General features: G+C 41.6%; 2 protein-coding genes across 4 annotated transcripts in view; one reads left to right on the forward strand and one right to left on the reverse strand.

Moving 5' to 3' along the window:
* On the reverse strand, window positions 1–13,391 carry fam83d (family with sequence similarity 83 member D). Its single transcript, XM_061833033.1, has 4 exons — window positions 12,903–13,391; window positions 10,889–11,056; window positions 10,605–10,729; window positions 1–1,589 (listed from the first exon to the last, which is right to left on the reverse strand). The coding sequence occupies exons 1-4, from the start codon at window positions 13,389–13,391 to the stop codon at window positions 743–745; spliced, it is 1,629 nt and encodes a 542-aa protein (XP_061689017.1). The 3' UTR covers window positions 1–742.
* The window catches only part of zhx3a (zinc fingers and homeoboxes 3a), a 24,305-nt gene continuing 17,906 nt past the window's right edge, over window positions 13,308–19,706 (forward strand). The window contains exons 1-2 of one of the 3 annotated variants that reach the window (XM_061833031.1): window positions 13,308–13,442; window positions 14,391–14,420. The gene's annotated coding sequence lies outside the window, so the exon portion shown is untranslated. Of the gene's footprint in view, window positions 13,443–13,958; window positions 14,043–14,390; window positions 14,421–16,006; window positions 16,825–19,706 lie in introns of those variants that run through there. The other 2 variants (XM_061833032.1, XM_061833030.1) reach the window with 2 other exon arrangements.

A 19,706-nucleotide genomic window follows, 5' to 3' on the forward strand; every position in this document is an offset into this window, starting at 1 on the left:
TCAATCAAGAATCAAAAAGGCCACTTTATTATTAGCAAAGCACACTAGGAAAGTATATTTAGATGCATTTACCACAACCACATTTGATTTCAAGACCCACAACGCACTTTCAATCATCTTTTCTGTATCGCAGGCTCTCCGACCTTTTGGAAATCAAAATTAACTTCTTAGGTATGCTACTAATTTACCGGATGTGAACTGCAACCAGTTTGATGCGTGCTTCTAAAATAAATCTGCTCAAATTATGTGGGGAATCACCTCTTCATCATTATTGTCCCGACTCACTTGTCTTCATGAACACGAAATAACTATACCATTTTTTCTAAATTTTATTTTAAAATTTATGTCAATACAAGAGTGTTTTTAAAAAAATAGTTACATCTCACTGGTGAAGTATTTCTAGAACAGCTTGTTGGCTACTCACGTGGTCCTTGGAACTACCTGGTGTCTGTGGGCACCATATTGGTGACCTCTGCTCTAACTGATGGTGTATCATCTACATCTGGAAGTTATTCATTACAGTAACAGTAGTATTGCACAGTTTCAACATTGTGTGATCAACTATTATTCTACAACCGTTAAAGCAGGGAATAAAAACAGCAGAACAGCAACAAGATAGCACCAGACAAAAACAAAGAACCAACGCAAAACAGATGATATTCTAGTACAGCAGTCCAGAGAAATCCCACAACAGCCCTTATCCTCGTGTCCCGAACAGGAGTGGGGGGGTGAGAGTAGCAATCTAGTGTACACATCTGGCTGTTGGCCATGTGACCATGACTGCATTCTCAGCAAGTTGTGTAGGGTCTGCCCCCAGCATCTCTTTGTGTAACCCCCGTCGACCCTGAGTCATTACACCGATGTCTGCTAGCTCTTGCCGTTGTGACACGCTGGCCATCATGTGTTCCAGTTTGGAGCGGATGGCTGAGTAGTGGTGTTGGCGCTCTTTGGTCAGATTGCTGAGGCAGTCCTTCAGGTTGCCAGCTGGAGCTGCCTGGTTGGGGATGATCACTCTGAGAAAGGTGGCCTTGACCTGGCTGAGTGTGGGATTTGGGTCCTGCGTGAGTTGCAGGTCTGTCTGTCCATCCCCGTCCGCCACTGATAAACCGGTCTGAGTGGCCACGTGGCAGGACGCTACACTCGGGGGTAAAGGCTTGCCTGTTGCGGACTCCCCTGCTGGGGGAATCATACCACAGGCCAGGATTTCTTCTGGCATTTGCCGCCAATCCAACCAGGCGTCGCCAATAGTCGAAGTGTTTGATGCTCCGCTGCTGCTTTGACCCGCCTCTGGAGCGGAGCCCTCACAGGGAGGCTGGAAGGGTAAAGTGCTGATTTTATGGCCTGGTGTGCTGGTCAGAAATACTTGCTCCAGGGACCTCTCCCTCCTCAGGTATGGGGAGGAGGTGAGCAGATGCTTGCTGGGAATGTGCTCAGGGATTCCACTGTTTTGTACACTTGGAGGACCTCGGATATTTAAAGGAAGAGACTGTGCATAAAGAATCCGGAATTCTTCGTCAAACTTTTCCGTTATCTGACCAGAAAGCTCGATTAAGTTGCTGGTGTTCAATTTGGCATCAGTCCAGTTGAACCTTCACACAAAAAGATTAGGATTCAAGGATAGTTCAATAAAGATGAAGATTTTTCTACTTTTCTTGGGTTACGTCAAGTTCAATTTCAAACATACAGTATACATATTGTAAGATTAAATGAAACACATAAAAACAACCACAGTAAAACTGAAATGAATAGATTGAATATAAAATAACCACAATAATTAAATACAAATTGTACTTTAACAGTGCAAAATAATTTTAGATCAATGCAGTTTTTTTTGTTTACTGTCAGTAAATTGTTGGAACAGCATTTGGTGTTTTCAAATGTGCGGCAATACTGTACACTTTTTAACTTCTTGGAAAAGATGCTGGTGCTGCCCCTGTTTTGGGATCTTGTTGAGCTTGGGAGTGCCGTTCCTTGCAGTGCACATCCTAACCTCTGAGGGGCAGTGTGGCGCACACAGTGGAAGTCATTAAAGTAATATTTTTTGTTGTTTCTTTTCAGTTTGAAGAATATATGCTTTAAGCCAGGGGTGCCCAAACTTTTTTTTACTCCAAGATCACCTTTTCAAGCAGCCAGCCTCTCGCGAGCTACGATGGTAATGTTGCTTCCAAACCGTTTTAAGGTTAATGTTGTGTTGTCTCCTATATTTAAAAACAGAATTAGCTTTTTGTGCACTGTATTGTCCGTGCTTTAATCCTCAATCAGGCTGTGCCAAGGTGGAATTTTAAAATTACACACCATCTCATTCTGCACTTTTCACTTTGGCTTCAGACCAGACCTTTGCCACTCAAAAAGAGAAAATCTTGTCCAGTTTAAACACTTTTTCTTCGATTATTCACATACTCTGACAGTCAGTGCATGTTCAAACAACAGCATTTCTTTTTTTAACTTTCTCCATTATTGAAAGTAAACATGAGCAGCATGTCTAGCTCGTCTTATCTCTACGTTGCCCAGACTGTGTTGCTAACTAAAGCATCGATGGTCATTATAAAACACATTGATGGGCTGTGTAAGTACTGTAACATTTGTAATTATAAGTGTACGTCTTTAAGAGGAGGGGGGTGTAATGTAAATAAGGAAAACAGTGTGGCGGAGCAGTGCTTGTTGTTAGAGAAAGTTTCGTGTGCTGCCTAAAAGAAACCAGTGGCTTCTTTTCATTTTTTACAGTATGTATGTATGTGAATTTTGCCCTTGGATGTAACGACCAGTCATCCCTCACTCATTGAATAACATTGCAAAATGCCACAAACTAAATAGCTGTATGTTATACTTTCAATTTGCATTGGATTTTTTTTTTGCGCGCAACCCAGAATATCTGCGAAGAGACTGCCTCAGCGGTGCACAATTGCGCACATGCGCAGTTTACAGGGAACATTGGCTGACATCTTTTTTTTTTGTCTGGCACGCCGTCCCGTGATCGACCAAGAGTGATCGATGCATTGAGTACCCCTGCTTTAGGGTATTGTTATATTGCCTTTTTATATGTTTATTCAAGCGTTTTGTGTACCAATGTTAATTATTGTGAGAAATACAAGTGCTGCAAGTGTGATGCTAACGTTCATTAGCTCATTAATGGTGTTTTTCCATTGTGTATTAGCTTGAGGCTGGCAAATTTTTGTGGACAAAGAAAAAAAAAAGTCTGTGATGTATTTGAACATACAATAGGTGTAATCCTTTTGTTATTTTTAGTTCTGGAGTGAACTTCAACTGGAGTGTCAATAAATGGCTTTAAGCAAACAACATTCAAGATTACTCTTTGCTCTTTTATTATCAACTTGGCACTGTGTGCTTGTGATTACCAGGGCTTTGCAAACTGTGGCCAGTTGCAGGACAGAAATGCTGAAGCGAAATCTGCAATCCAATGAATGTAAAAGAGCGCTTCGATTGGAGATTTGAGATCCAGTGTGATGGAATCAGATACCGGTTTATCTTATTACTGATATTGGACTCATATCAAATAGATTGGGACGCACCCATTTAGGATACCTCTTAAGGTTCAAAATTTCAAAATTGTAAAAAAAAAATATATATATATATATGTTTAAATTGAATAGCAATAAATTTAACAAACAGCTGACTTTTCTTGTTGTGATCACAAAGGTAAGATTTGATGAATTATAAATTTTGAAAAGGTAGTAATAGTCTGATATTTTATCAGTTTATCACTAAAGAGTTTCATCCCCTGTCGATAGCTGAATAAATTCCGCCATAAACCGCAACTTTTTCCCCTGAGCTAACCCCCGATTTTAAACAATGATGCATCTTATTTGTGGATTTTCCCAATCCCGGGAGTGTCACATTCTCATCTATTCTTAACTTCTTTTTTACTCACCAGAATTGTGTTCAGTTGGGTTTTGTGTGTGTGTGTAAAATATCAGACGTTTATAAACCAGTGTGGCTTGTGTGTGGAGAAAATGTTTTTATTTAGCACGAGTTGCACTTGAATTTAAAAAAACTAACTATGGGTGCAAATGGTTTGATAGGATTCGGTTCCGTATGGGAGTAGAACAATTCGATTCGGTGCAGAAACAATGCATTATGTATGCAATGTTCACACCAATACGGTAAGGTATGCTGATATAGACATTAATCATAACCTCGACTTGATTTAACCCAATATTGTTACTAGAGAATCTCTTTTCAAACATGTAACAGACCTCTTTTCTGAGAATCTTTTGCTTAATGGCATTAAAAAAAAAATGAAAAAAATCAACAGTGTACATATTTTCAAATATAAAATAAATTGAAATAGACCACAACAATTTATTTCTGTCCCGAGACCCTTGTGAGGATAAGCGGAATGCAAGATAAATAAATGAATGAATTTTTGTCGAGGAAATAATCTGCACAAACAATATTTGAGATCCAAAGGGAGTCTCACACAGAGGGTGGCATTCAAGCTAGTCACTGCACACATGTGTTGCTTGTTTTTGTTTTTTTTTTTTTAAAAAACAATGTGCTTTACGTGTGCTGACTGACCTTTTTAACTTCAAGTTGTGATGACGAGCTGAGCTCATCTGGCAATTGCTGTTTTAATTGCAAGACATACCTGGTTGTGTGGTTGTGTGTCTTTTTAATTGAGACCTAGACGATCACATGACTTACTTTTTGGTGTCACACAGTAACAACGCTAAAACATACACTAAGTGGGATTGTGAAGACTCGAGAAGAAGCATTAATTTGCGAAGGTATATTCCATGGGAAGTGCCGAAATGTACACACCTCTGCCATTAACTTCAATGGCTTGCCTTACACTCCGTTGCTTACATTTTGCCAGCACCGGTGCCGACAACGAGTTTGTGAAAAGGTACGTAACGTGAGATTGGATTTAATGTTTACAAATGCCAGTGGAAATGTAGCATCTTTGAATGTAACTTTGTTATTCCCATGTGATCACAAGAATAGTTTAACTATTGAAGAGCTATTTTCTGTAAAGCCTCAGGCAACTGATTCTGAGGCTCGTGAAAGCTGATCCACAACAATACAATCTATGTATCTAAGGATTCCTGGCAGATTTTGTATCGACTGAGGAGCCTGCTAGTCTTACTTATCTCTCACTTTAATGTACGGATATTCGGTCACATACATTTATCGCTGCCAATGTCAAATTTTTGCATTTCAATCCAAACTAATCAAACATACTTATTTTATCTGGACAAGAACTGCAATGCTGCCACTTCCATTGTTTTATAGGCGCCACCTTTTGACTTCGTGCACATCACTTTTGCACAAGAACGCATTGTAGCATCACTGAGATCGCCACGAAGTTCGTTTAGAAATAAAGAAAGGAGCTCACCGCTGAAAGACGCCTGTATTTAGCCTAGCTCCAATGAGCTGCACCGATAACAAGAAACCACCACAAATGAGGCTGAAAAGGAGCCATCTTTGGAGGGTGTGACCCAGGCAGATTGAATGAAGGAATACATTTCCCCAAATACAACGTGAAAGTCGACAAGAGCGGCTAGGTAACCAGCAGGCTAAGCAGTCAGCAGGACTAGAAAAGCAGAAGCACAGTTTGGTCTCTGAAGATTTATGGCATGGCCAAGCAAAAAACAGACCCCAAGTTCTGCCTGTGGCGAAGGTACGTCACAGGTTAAAGTAAGCCACTAAAACGGAAAAAGCTTTCTGTAGAGATACAAGGCAACTCTGCCTCTCGGTGGACAAGAGGTGCACCAGGAAGACTGGACTACTCCAGCCAAAGTGATCAGACAGACAGGCAGGAGAGTACCTGGTGTATCCTCTGGTAGCAAAGAGGAGAAGGGGACTTAGTTGTGGAAACCCAAACTACAGGAAGTCATACAAGAAAAGAGGTAAACAAAGAAGTGGGATACAGACAGGACTGAGGAGAGGCGAAATTAATACATTTAAAAGCGACGTAGGGCAAAGGTAGAGGGTGGAGAAGGCTAAACAAGACATATGATGACATGTACACCAGGTTAGACACAAAAAAGGAGAAAAGGATCTCTACAAGTTGGCCAGATAGAGGGATAGAGATGGTAAGGATGTGCAGCAGATAAGGGTGATTAGGGATAGAGATGTAAATGTGTTGCCTGGTGCCAGTCGTGTGTTAAATAGATGGAAAGAATACTCCGAGAAGTTGATGATTGAAGAAAATGAGAGAGAGGGAAGAGGAGAAAAGGGAAGTGTGAAGGACCAGCAGGTGCCAATGATTAGTAGGAGGGAAGTTAGAAAGGCACTGGAGAGGATGAAAAATGGAAAGGCAGTTGGTCCTGATGACATGCCTGTTGCGTTTGGAGAAGTTGCTGTGGAGTTTTTGACTTGTTCAACAGGATACTAAGTGGGCGAGAAGATGGCTGAAGAATGGAGGAAAAGTGTGTTAGTTCCCATTTTTAAGAACAAAGGTGATTTGCAGACTGTGGGAACTATAGAGTAATAAAGTTGATGTATGATATCTATGTATGACACATGTTGATGACACAATGCAGCTATAAGAAAGAGTAGTGGAGGCTCGACTCTGGATAGAAGTAAGTATCTGCGAACAACAGTATGGTTTTGTGGCAAGAAAGAGTACCACAGATGCATTATTTGCCTTGAGGATGCTCGTGGAAAAGTACAGAGAAGGTCAGAAGGAGCAACATTGTGTCTTTGTGGATTTAGAGTAAACCTATTACAGAGTACCAAGAGAGGAACTCTGGTGCTGCATGCGGAAGTCTGGTATGGCGGACAAATATGTTGGAATACTACAGGACATGTATTACGGCAGCAAAAGAGTGGTGAGGTGTGCCGTAAGTGTGATAAGAATTTAAGGTGGAGGTGGGCCTGCACCAGAGATCACCTCTGAGCTTCTACCTGTTTACTGTGGTAATGGATAGTCTTACAGATTAGGTTAGACTAGAATCCCCTTGGACTATGATGTTTGCAGATGACAATGTGATCTCCAGTGAAAGCAGGGAGCAGGTGGAAGAACAATTAGAAAGGAGAGTAATGCAGATAAGCCAAAGAAAAATAGAATATACTGGATATGCATGAATGAGAGGAGTGGAGGGGGAAGAGTGAGGTTCCAGGCAGACGAGATAGCGAGGGTGGACGACTTTAAATATTTGGGGTCAATAATCAAGAGCAATGGTGAGTGTGGTACGGAAGTGAAGAAATTGGTTCAAGGAGGTTGGAACAGCTGGCAGAAGGTGTCTGATATTCCATGTGACAGAATAGTCTCTGGTAGGATGAAGGGCAAAGTTTACAAAGCAGTGGTGAGGCCAGCTATGATGTATGGATTAGAGACGGTGGCACTGAAGAGACAGCAGGAAGTAGAGCTGGAGGTCGCAGAAATGAGGATGTTGAGGTTCTCGCTAGGAGTCCGCAGGTTGAATATGATTAGAAATGAGCACATTAGAGAGACAGCCAAAGTTGGATGTTTTGGAGACAAGGTTCGAGAGAGACCAGAGTTCGATGGTTTGGACATGTCCAGACGCAAGACAGTGAGAATATTGGTAGAAATGTGATGAGGATGGAGCTGCAAGGCAAAAGAGCAAGAGGAAGACCAAAGAGAAGGTTAATGGAGGTTGTGAGGGAAGACATGAGGGCAGTTGGTGTTTGAGAGGAAAATGCAAGAGATAGGCTTAGATTGAAAAAGATGACGCGATGTGGCGACCCCTAACGGGGCAAGCTGAAAGCAAAAGAAGAAGACTTTAAGTTGTTTTTTAGAATTAAATATTTTTGAGATTCTCTATTCCTGCCTCACTTCCCTGTATTTAGGTCCTACACCCCTTGCGTTGCCTTCCTCGCCCTTCACAGGCCCCAACCGTGACAGCAATAAAATCTTGCATTCTGATACCACCACATCCCTTTTTTTTAATTTTTCCACTGGCCTTTATCTTGTTAACTCATATACGAACGGATATACTCATTACTATGGCGACAACAACAAGAGTGAATCGTGCCAACGATAATATAAGAACAAAATGGGGAAAAATGTGTTTCGGTGGTCACCAATGCACAGGACAGGACATTGGTTTAAATCTTGCTTGAGCTATGTTCATGTTCTTTTAATATGATACAGCTTGCAAGCAGGCAATAAAACGTTATGTCGCACAGCAAGCTAGTGCTAGCGCTAACAGTTGTGTATAAACATTCTGTGGCTCTGTCAAATCAGCTCTAAAGTTTCAGTGTGGTTGAACTAATTGAATTAGAGTTACCACCCATTATTTCTGTCATGTAATGTTGGTTTGACCCAACTGATTAGAATACATGGTCTGACTAGAGCAGTGATTTCCAACCTTTATGGACCCAAGGCACATACCGGTATTCTACAATTGAAAAAAAATCTCATGGCACAGCAACAAACAAATGTCACAAAAAGTAAATACATTCATTACACTATGTACCTCCTGCTACCTAAAGGATTATCTATCTATATAATTAGTTTGTTCTGTGTTACTAAGCCTCGCTATTATATACATTTACTGTAAAAATATTTTTGAGCAATTAAGTACACAAGTATATACAGTAAATGAACATTTCTTTTTTAAATTGACACATTACTCCATCCTGTGATCTAATCGGTGATTTTTTTTTTAAACTTGATGATCAGGGATAAGCCCCATAAACTCTGATCGATTCAGAATGTGTCTTCTGGTCTTCCGTCTTGTGTGATATTGTTCCAAACTATTGTTCCCATTGTTGTATATTTGTTGTCAAGTGTATAAGCGATTTCACTATGGTTTGTTGTGTAGCATTTGATTGAACAAATGGTTCAAGCAGTGGCAAACGTTTGTATGGCTTTCCAAGTGAAAGAGGATTTACGAGATCAGTGGACAGATGGGAAAAAACGTGGTCAGCTGTGGGTGATGAGCAAGGATTCCAAATTTTGTCCTGATCACTTCGAGCCACCGTATTTTGAGAAAAACACAAAGCCTTGGATACACAGGTGTAGTTAGACAGAGGCTTAAACCAGCTACAGTGATAATTTTTCCACCAGCCATCGGGATCTCAACCACTAGCAAGGGAACTAAATCTCACAGCCGCCATGGTGTAGTGGCACAGACAAGAGGTGAGGATTTCCTTGTATATACCTAAAAGTTCATTGTGGTTGTTATGCACTGGGCAGTAGGAAAAAAATGACCCAGTCTGTTCTGTTCAGTACTGTTGTCTGTACCTTTGCGGCTACAACCCAAAAGATATAAAAACTTTCTTTGAGCTGTGTTTTAAAGGTACTTGAGTGAAGATAACATAATATATTGCAATAACTAAACAATATCTTTATTTAACCAGAAATTAAAACCCACTGCAAGCCCTCTCTCTTTTTTCAAGTGCGTTGTCGCCAAGAAACCGGAAGAATAATGACCAAATGTGCATAATGCAAATACAATGAAATACTTGACCATATCAAAGCAAATAAATACAGGATAAGTAGTACAGAGATGGATGGATGGATGGATGGCTGGATGGCCAGTCGGACCAATGTATTATGAATCCCACACAAACTGCTGATTTCTCATACTGCGCCAGTTCATGACTGTTTCTATTGTCAAGTGAGAATGATAAAGCAAGTGAATTATGGAATTTCTGGGATGCACAAACATACCAGTGTGTATTTCCAATCCACTCTGCAGGGTATTGTGTCCTCTCTTCTGGAGGCAGTGCCTTCTCAGGGACCCAGTGGCTACACTCAATTTCTGTTGTACAGCTGTTATTTGGCTGCTCATCGTCGTTACTGCTAGGTTACGACTTTCTGATCATCTCAAACACGTACGCTTTGACAATGCCAATTTCTGTTGGATGCTCCTGCACATCAAAATCATCCTCCTCCTCATATTCCAGCATGTTGCTCGCCATTGTGTACAGAGTGCAGTACGCTGTGTTTGGAAATTGTAATGTGACTTCTGGTAGAGAAGAAAGAGTAACTACATCCTGTTGTCGTTATATTCAGGGAGTGCTCCATAAGATTAATAAAAACTTCATTTTTCAGCTAAACTAGATTCGACAACTTGCTGGAAATGACATACATCTATTTCATAACGTGAACAATGAAAGTATGAACTTTAACGGACCCCCTGACATCTTTGTCCTCTGACATTTAAGATTTACCCGCCTGTGATTAGACACATGGCCACCAGGTGGTTTCGTGTACATATTTAGCTTCAAGAAATGAACCCTTGATGCAAACTTTATTAGGAGAAGCCAGACACCTTGGTCAAGCTACAACACATGCATACACAGTAAGTCGGCATTAAACAAAGGCTAAACCATGAAATACTATATATTGATTTTTTTAACGTTAATGTGGTGTGGCAAAATTGCAGCTCTTGTCAAAATAAAGTTAAAGTTAAGTTAAAGTTAAAAAATAATTCTGTCTCGGGGTTTCGCCAAACTCAAAGGTAACACCAAGTCACCAATGATTTGATCGTAGCCCTTAAAGAAAGATAGACGCCCTTATGGATGGATGGATGGATAGATAGATAGATAGATAGATAGATAGATAGATAGATAGATAGATAGATAGATAGATAGATAGATAGATAGATAGATAGATAGATAGATAGATAGATAGATAGATAGATAGATAGATAGATAGATAGATAGAATACCTGTATGAACCTGTAGCTGCACGATTCCCATCAATCAGCATGAAGCGCTCATGAACTCTCCCAGTGATTCTTGCTCCTGATCTTGTGTAATAAGTCGTGCCAGTTATGGTTCTTACTCTCATTTGCTTCAAGAATATAGAAAAAAAAGAGACAGATCAGCAGGTAACAAACCTGCCCACGCGTGTGATATCTTAAAAGAAATATTTTGATGAAATGCAACCAGATATTGGTGCTGTGCCCCCCCCACCCCACCCCCCCTTCCCTCTAAAGAAACAGCAGTGTACCTGAAGGTCATCCAGGCTAACACTAATGTTTCTGCACATCTTGAGGAACGCGAAACAGCTCGACTGGTCCAGCAGAATGTAAACGGGGACTTTGCGGACAGAACATGCCTCTTGAAGATCCTTAAAGATATCCAGGTCTGTCAGGGAATCCGTAACTATGGCAATCACCTGCAGCGGAAAATTACAGAGAACAAAATTTACTTTCAGGGCTGCAGCAGAGTTTTCTGGGTTGCGGCAAATGATTGTGTTTTCATTTGTATCAAATGCAAGGCCTCGTTGAAAACACAACTGTGAATCTCTGTCAGACACACTCCAGTGCAATATGTGTGCTGATGTGCCCTCTTTCGACGGTCGTCTGTTACCATAGCAATCAGCAGTAACACTTGGTCAGCAAATCACCTTTTTCCCCCCAAATGAGACAAATACCTTTTACAAAAGATTTGTTTTGCGCAGATCTTACACATTCACCAAGAAGGGTGGAATTTCACAAGCCGTTGTGTGTTGAGGATTAGACACGGATGTTAACGTAATCTCAGATTTAAGACATCAATCTGGTCATAGACACATAAAAACTAAATCAGCCGGATTTGAATGAAAAAGCATGGATTATTTTTAAAGAGGTTATGCCAAAATGTCTGCCCAATGACAATTATGCACAGTTACAGTCTTTTGAAGAGCCAAGACTGTGGGCTACGAGGGTCTTACTACCACAAAAGGCCACGATAATGTCTCATTTCCAGATTGAGCTTGTTGCCTGTGCACTTTCTACAAAAAGCTATTGTTTGCCTCAACAGAGGGAGGTACAGCTCTTTAATAGAAGAGAACTCAAACTTAGCAAAGCAAGTTGAGACACATCTGCTGCAGTGTTTGCGAAGGCCCGAGGTCCTGCTGAAGCCACACAACGATTCCTTCTTTGAACAGCAGACAGGGCTGACAGCTCAAATAAAGCACATGACACCACAATGAATATTCATTCTGCTTTGGCTTTTGATTGTCCTTTCTTTTGGTCATTTCATCTCATTAAAAAGCCAGACCAAAGAAAACTGAAGGATCAAACTGAATTCCATGGGGACTATGCAGGATGATTTTAGGACGACATGATATTGAGTTTGTTATTTCTTTCCGTATAAAAGTATATATGAAGTGCTGGTCGACTACAAGCCACTCAAAGTCAATCATCCTGTCTAAGGGTCTAATAAACAGAGGCGGCAAAGTGATTACACACTGTACTTAAATAGAAGTAAAGATACTTGTGCAAAAATTTAGAAGTACAGTACAGATTCAATTATGCACATGAGTAAAAAAAAACAAAAGATTGAAATGCACTATGAACAGAATAAAATATTGAATATTTACTCCCAATTATACAGTACACATATTGATTACTTGGCTGAACAGAAAAAAATGTGCACATAAAATGGTTTTCCATTTATGTTAAGTTGCAAAGTGCTCAAACTGAGAAAAAAAACAATGTATGGTTTAGTTGTTTTTGCAGACCAAGAGGTAGGTCAGCTTTTAGGCTATTAAAAAAAAAAAATCATATAGCTTTGCAAATGTTGCAATATCTTGCTTCTCCGAATGTGTTCAGATTTTCACAAAGGGCCTCTGGTTAATCTTCTTCCTTGTTGTTTTGGTCCCTAATTTTTACGGCATTAGATGACCCCCAAAAACCTAATTGAGCTCAACATTACATTTCTTGATGATATGATATGATATCAAACCCCTTTTGACAAAGTGAGGAGTAGAAAGTGCAGGTATTCGTTGTTAATGATTTACAGTAAAAGTCATGAGAAAACTCATCAAGGAAAGTAGAGATAGCTGCAAATTCAAAACAAAAATACAGTATTTGTACCTCGTTACTTCCCACCGCACAAGTAAGCAATTTTATATAAAAGCGGGGGCAGTTAATATTCTAATAGAGCACGTACGTTCGCAGTAAATTGTGATGAGAGTTGACAAATAATAATAATAATAATATAGTATAGAGCTAAATCCCAACAGCACTGCAGCGTACCTCTCTGGCACTCCTGATCATTTTCCTTGCAGCTTCTTTGCAGGCGTAGACGTTCTCCCCATAACTTGGCTGGAAGTGAGCCACGGCCCTGGTGACTCCACGGTAAGAGCCCGCAGTGAAGGCGGGCCAGCCGATCTCCAACGGCGGCGGCTCCACGTCCGACACCTCGGGGAAGTAAGTCACTGACAAGCATTCTAGCGAGCTGCTGAGAGACTGCTCGGTCGGCCCTTGGTCCTCGCCGAGCACCGACACGCGCCACGGGGCCACGGAGGCACCCAGGATCCACCGGAGCTCATCGTCTGACAGGAAGTTGGAGATGGACTCCTTCCTAAGAAAAGCCAGAAAGCTGTCAACCCCCCCGGACAGCAGCTCCTCCAAGGCGAGCCGGTGTCTTTCGTTGTACACCTCCTGCAGGTTAAGCTGCGCGGCCCCAGTGTGCGTTGACTTGGCCCTTAAGAGCGAGTCGTCCAGGCACTGAGACTGCGCCATTGCTTCTTTACCTTTCTAACCGTCTCGTGGGGAAGGTGCTTTGACCTACAGGTACACACTTTTTGTATATTGTGCTTTCCGTCGGTTACTCTGTGTCCCACATTGTCATTGGTTGCCGGAGGATCGTAGCACGGAAATGGCGACTTTTGATTGGTCCACTTCGGCCGTCGTTTAATGTAAACACAATCTTATTGGCTGGTTTGGATGCAAACAGGAGTCCCACACGTCTCTCCGCTTTGCTAATATGAACCCTCCCGCCCACACAACAGAAAGAGCTCTCACTCTGACCCTTTTTGGCTATCATAACATCGTAGTTCATTGCTGTCCACAGCGACTTCTTTTACTTTCTTTTTTTCCCCAAATGTTTCGAGTCATGTTTTTGTAACCATACTCTGTTCTTTTATGAGTTAATATTTGATTAGTGTTGTCCATCACTCAATATGTTTCTGTTGTCCTGTAATCTTCCCCTTCGTCGGAGTGTTCTGCTTTAGAGTACCGTAGTGTACACGTTTCAATATTTTGAAATCATACAGTGCACGTTTGAAGGCAGGGGAGCGTTAATTTCAGTCACATTTGACAATTCTCTTGCGTTATACTGTACTTCATGGAGCGACGTTATACTTCCCTGACTGACTGGAAAACACTTATACAGTACAGTAAACAATTCATTAGTCGTAGTATTAATCAGTAATTCCACTTAGTGAGTAAAGTTAAGGGACATTCTCTAAAAGTAATACACAAATGAGGCGATTGGAGGCTAAAACTGATTTTTTCCACATCCCGTTTTAATCCGTGAAGTAATCTGTTTTGTGTTATACTATCTTTACATTCCTAGCTTCATTACTGGCACATAATTTTTAGTATTCTGCCAATGACAGTTGTTGCTATATCGTATAATCTGCACCAGCTCGCTGCTCACACCACACCACACCCACATTTTTGTTTCTATGCACTTTTTTAGCAATTCATAATCTTGTTGTTCCTGAATGTTGTTTACAGGCAACGTCTGAACACGTTCCGGACAAACAGGTAAGACAAACAAAAACTATTTTTAAGTCACAAAGAAAACTATTACTCCGGCAAAATAAATGTTCAAACCTTCCTTGATTACCGCATTACCTTGGGCAACAAGCACATCCTACACAGATCAGCGCATCTCTTCTGACCCCATCTGATACCATCTAATACAAAAGATGTGCTGCTAAAGAATCCAATGTGCATGGGGACTGTGCACAACAACTGGACTGGTGGGCTTCTACTCTCATCAAGGTTTCACAAATTGGCCCGTGAGTTCTCCAGTAGACTCAGCATCGGATTCTGTCGTCCCAGCACCAGCAACCTCTGTCTCAGTTCAACTTATGTGGAAAACCCGCTAGGATCTTTTCTCTTCTCTACCACTCTTGACATATCCCTGATGGCCTAGCGTGGAGAATGTCTGCAGATGCCCCAGTCCCTCATCGGTCTTACAGATTTCCTTCCAGCTGATCTTGTGCTCTTCCACATCCTCCCATCTCATCCACTGGCCCCATTTGACCTCGGTACATCTGCTGAACTTCTTCTGTTGGCGGATTTCGGCCACAGCCAGCTTTCTACGCTTTTTGAGGATTTTATTTTATTTTTTTTTAACTCCATCACGGTCTTCTCTCACTCAGTTAAAGACATACTTCTTCCACATTGCACTTGGCCCATCACATCACCATGGGAGAGTGCAGCTCTCGCCTGTTGGACTGCATCCTAGCTGTCATTGTGTTTGGGGCATCAACTCATTTGAACTCCTCTGTGAGGCTAGACAGACATCAGGGCACACCTAATGATTTTCTCACAAAGAAGCTAAAACCTTCCACTCCATCTTCTCAACTGTCCTGAGGGTGATGTCATACATGTTTCAGGACCACATGATGCGAGGTAATGGTCCAAACTGCAGGCAACACACTGAGCTTGCCGAGCAACATAATCTCATTGATGGTCGGCAGATCTTTGATGAATCCTTGCTGAGGTCTGCTCATTTGATCAGTCTTAAAAGCCATATCACAATCTTCATGGTTAACTGTATTTTCTTTTCGTATTCCCGCTTACACTTGTTAATTAAATCACCATTAATGATTGCAGTTTTTTTGTCGAGGTTGTTTTGCGTGTCGGTCGCTCATTCAGGTGCAAGGTACTTATAGAGAAACAAGCAATTCCAGCTAAGGGAAATTTAGAGTCTTCATTTAGGCTACCATGCAAATTCTTGGAATTTGGGAGGAAAAACAGCCATGTAAGATTGAGTGACACCAAATTCCCCCCCCCCCCCCCATTGCTGGGCAGACGTGCTAACGACTATTTCACCGTGGTGCCGGTGTGCTTTCATCTTCCAGAAAATTCAATTGTTTTGTAAAGAGGGAGTGTTTGGACTTTCAAAAGTAATCAATCGTCCACCTGTATACGATGCACATTTTGTGCTTTTATTGAGTTTGAATCAGTTGAGAAATAGAAATGACATCACATGCCATTACATGTTTAGCTTACTGACATTTCGACACAGAATAACAGTGATGTGAACACTGGCGTCTCGGTCCAATCCACACAAGCCTAAATAGAGGAATCAAAGAAACCGTGGTGCTGAAAGGATTCATGGTTTAATTTTCTCAGCTGCTTATCCTCAAAAGGGCCGCGGGGGTGCTGGAGCTTACCCCAGCTATCTTTGGCCAGGAGCCTGTACAGCCTAAACTGGTTGGCAGCCTGTTCATGTATGGATTTTGGATGTCCAAGTATCCAGCCAACATTTGCTCGTTTTGGAGTCTCATCTAAACTATGTGCAATGCTCAGATCCATATGACTTTGGATTTTGAGGCTGGTTGCAGGAGTCCTCGGGACTGGGGAACTCACACACTTTGTGCTACTAAGTCCATATAATATCAAATTTTTGGCAAAAAAACAAACAAAAAACATTTCTTGGGATATGGGGGTCTGTTTAAATCTCCGTCGCATTTGGCTGTCTTTAAGTGGCCCTGCTTCTCCTTCCTCGTGTGCCATCCAGTGTGTCTCAGAGGTGGTGACGTTGCACAGAACCAGTCTATACATCCCTCCTCTTTTTTTTTTTTATTACACACGCTGATCTGTCCCCGCCCCTCTCCAAAATTTGAGATGAAAGGGCTTCTGGATTTTGGATGACGCTCCCAATCACGTGCTCCTAGGAAATACACTGGCTATATTTTTGGGAGCCGCATCGCCGACCATAGTTGTTTTGCAGCGGGCCTGGCAGCTCGTGCCATGTAAATGTACCTTGCCGTGGTCAGTGACGGGTTCACGCCAGTTCACCGGGTTCACTTGAGGAGAGCCCCCACCCCCTGCTCGCCTCTTCTCCTCCCCAAAGCGCAGCGATCGGAGCTAATCCAATATTATTCATTTCTATATTCATGTCGGATTCCATTTTGCGGTGGCGAGCGTTGAGGTAAGGACACATCTACTGTTTGTGACGCGGAGCAGAGTGAGCTCCGAACTTGTTTACCGAAATGACGTCTCGCTCTTGAATTGTGGATGTTGATCTGCCGCTGCTGTAGTTTATATGAAGTCGCCTATGTATAAAATGGCGACAGTAGGTGGAGGGGGTGGAGGATTTTTTTTTCTTTTTTTGGGATAGGGGTTGACTGTTCCCAAGGTTTATACAGAGTGGTAGTTGGCAAGTGTCTCGGGAGGTCGTGTAAGGCTTCCCGAGCCTTGTGAATGGACTTGAAATGGCTTTACGCGTCACTTTGTCATACTTGGAGCCCGCCGAGCCCCTCTGCGTGTGCGCTCCTGCTCGCTCGCTATAGCCTCCAATGTGGCGGATCTGCTTATTTAAAAAAAAAAAAATCATTTTCTTTCTTTTCTTTTTGGTTATTATTGCACAACACGCCGTGTTTCCTCTCAGGAGCGCTTTGAGTCTGGGAGTGGGAGAGACTTGCCAACCCAACAACACACGCTATATAGCAAACACGCAGGCACGCACGCGCACACGTGAGTCGCGTGGGCTCCCGCATAACAAGTCAGTGGAAGCGCACACGCATGCACAAGTGTCACAAATCGTCCCCCTTTATGCACGTCCTGCTATGGTAGGCCCCAATGCACAGGACTCTTTCTTTCATTTCCTCCTCTTCCTCCCACTAACATGTGTTTCTGCCCTCCTCACACACCCACTCACACACAAACACGAGTACACAAGGCAAGGCTTGCTCATTTTTACATATTTTTCCCAAAAGTGTGGATTGCCAGCGGTGTATTGAACGTAGAAGAACATTTTTAATAGTGTACGTAAATACAAACCCGAGTTGTGTTCGCAATCAATTCGAAGGCACTAGTCACTCACTATGTGCGTCATTTTCATATCTTTAGATCAATAACATTCATGATGTTCGTAAAATAATTCAATTTATTAATGATAAATTCGAAGTTGGGAATTGTATTTTTTTTCGTTTCCTCGGTTTTATAAAGGTAAAGTCTCCCATGCTGAAACAGGCACACAGGTTATTGATCATTTCAAATTTAGACGTTCATACTAAATACTATTCTTTTTGAGAGAGGAAAAAGCAATAGTGCTGGCCCATTGAAATACACTTTTTAATAACAGTAAAGACAAAAGCTCATAATGGTAATGACATAAACAGCTTCATAAAAATCGTATGAGTTGCACTATTTACATTTGGTGCCTTTCAAACTCTGCAGGTACAAGCGCATTGCTGATCTTAACAACTCGTTTAAATGATTACACACTTATCTTTAAACAAATGTAATAACAAAAAGACATGCAATATAGTTGTGCGAGGGGCTGGCAAGCAGTTCATGTTGTACCACGCCTCCTGCCAAAGATAACTGTGATATGCTCCAGCCCTTCCGCAATGCTTGTGAGGATGAGCGGCTCAGATAATGGCTGGATAGATAGTTACAACACTTTCACAAATTCATACATATTAATTCATATCTGAGAAATAACACTTTTTTTGGTGTCTGGTGTTGTGTGAATGCAAAATGGCTGCCTCATCACACAGATCCTTCTGCTGTATTGCAATAACATGATGAGGGTCTTTCCAGTGGTGTTAAATGTGCAAAATGTAATTAACATCTTCAGAAAACATTGGAATTCATGAAACGTCATTTCGGACACCTGACAGTGAAGACATTTTGGAATTAAAATTTGAAGATATTACTTTAGAACATTTTTTAAATTGTATTTTGAAAAAGTATGACCTTTTGACAGATAACATCTGCCAATAGTTCAAATATCACCAGTAAAATTGGTGCATGGCGCCAACACAGAAAAATTACGGTCTTTACTGTACTGTTGGATTTTCGCCATGAGAAAATAAATGAATTGTGGCGCAAAAATATATTCATTGGAATTGTAAAATAAACCCGTTTTAAAATAATGTTATTCTAAGTCATTTGTTAAATATTTATTACCGAAGAGCCACCAGCTGACATTGATCCGATACGTTGTAATTGTGTGGCAGCAATAAAGTAATTAACCTCAGTGGCGTTTGAAAAATATTTTCTTTTAGGGTCGTAGTGAATAAGTGAATACTCTTAAATGCAGTCACTGTGTTCATTAGGCTGCATTCAAAATTAACTATAAAATAACTATACGGGTTTTTTTTGTGGATAGCCCCCCCCCCCAAAAAAAAATAACTCAACGTTATTGAGTATGGACTGAGTGAATGATTCTGAACACAGCCCGTGTCGTCCTCTGCATCGAGGAGAGGAACCTCTCTTCACCGACTGTTTCTCGCCACTATGAACTGCACTGTGGCTCCACGAAACAGGAGTCCAAATGAATCGTGGCAGCCCAGCCAGCTCGACAGGCGTGTTTCACTGGTAAATTTTGGGAATGGGCTTTAATTATTTCACCATGTGAGGGCGTTACATATAATGTAGGTCAAGGAAAGGACTGAGGTTTTCCACTGGGCCTTTCCAGAACAAGTACGGTTGTCCCCTCTCCATGCTTCATAATTGATTCGTGGGCGTGTGTGTGCTTGACCAGTAAGACGTGGTAGACGAGCTTTTTGGCAGCTTGAACCGGTGAGTTCTGCATGCGTGGAGGTTTTCACTCCAACCGGATATACGCTGGGAACGGGCTCCCGCTTTTCAGAACTGCTCTAATGAGGCCAGCCGGTCTCCCTTTCATCCAGTCAGAAATAGGATTGCGCTCGGGCCCGCTTTTGTCCCTCAAATCTGCAATCTACTGTATGTACGCCATACAGCTGAATATCGGATTCCGCTGTAACTTGCCAGGCAGTGATTTAAGTGACATTCTTAACTGTCGTTACAAGTGTACACAGGAGGTAAGCCAATTTTAATAAA

The sequence above is a fragment of the Syngnathoides biaculeatus genome, chromosome 10, assembly GCF_019802595.1.
Source record: "Syngnathoides biaculeatus isolate LvHL_M chromosome 10, ASM1980259v1, whole genome shotgun sequence".
NCBI lineage: Eukaryota > Metazoa > Chordata > Actinopteri > Syngnathiformes > Syngnathidae > Syngnathoides > Syngnathoides biaculeatus.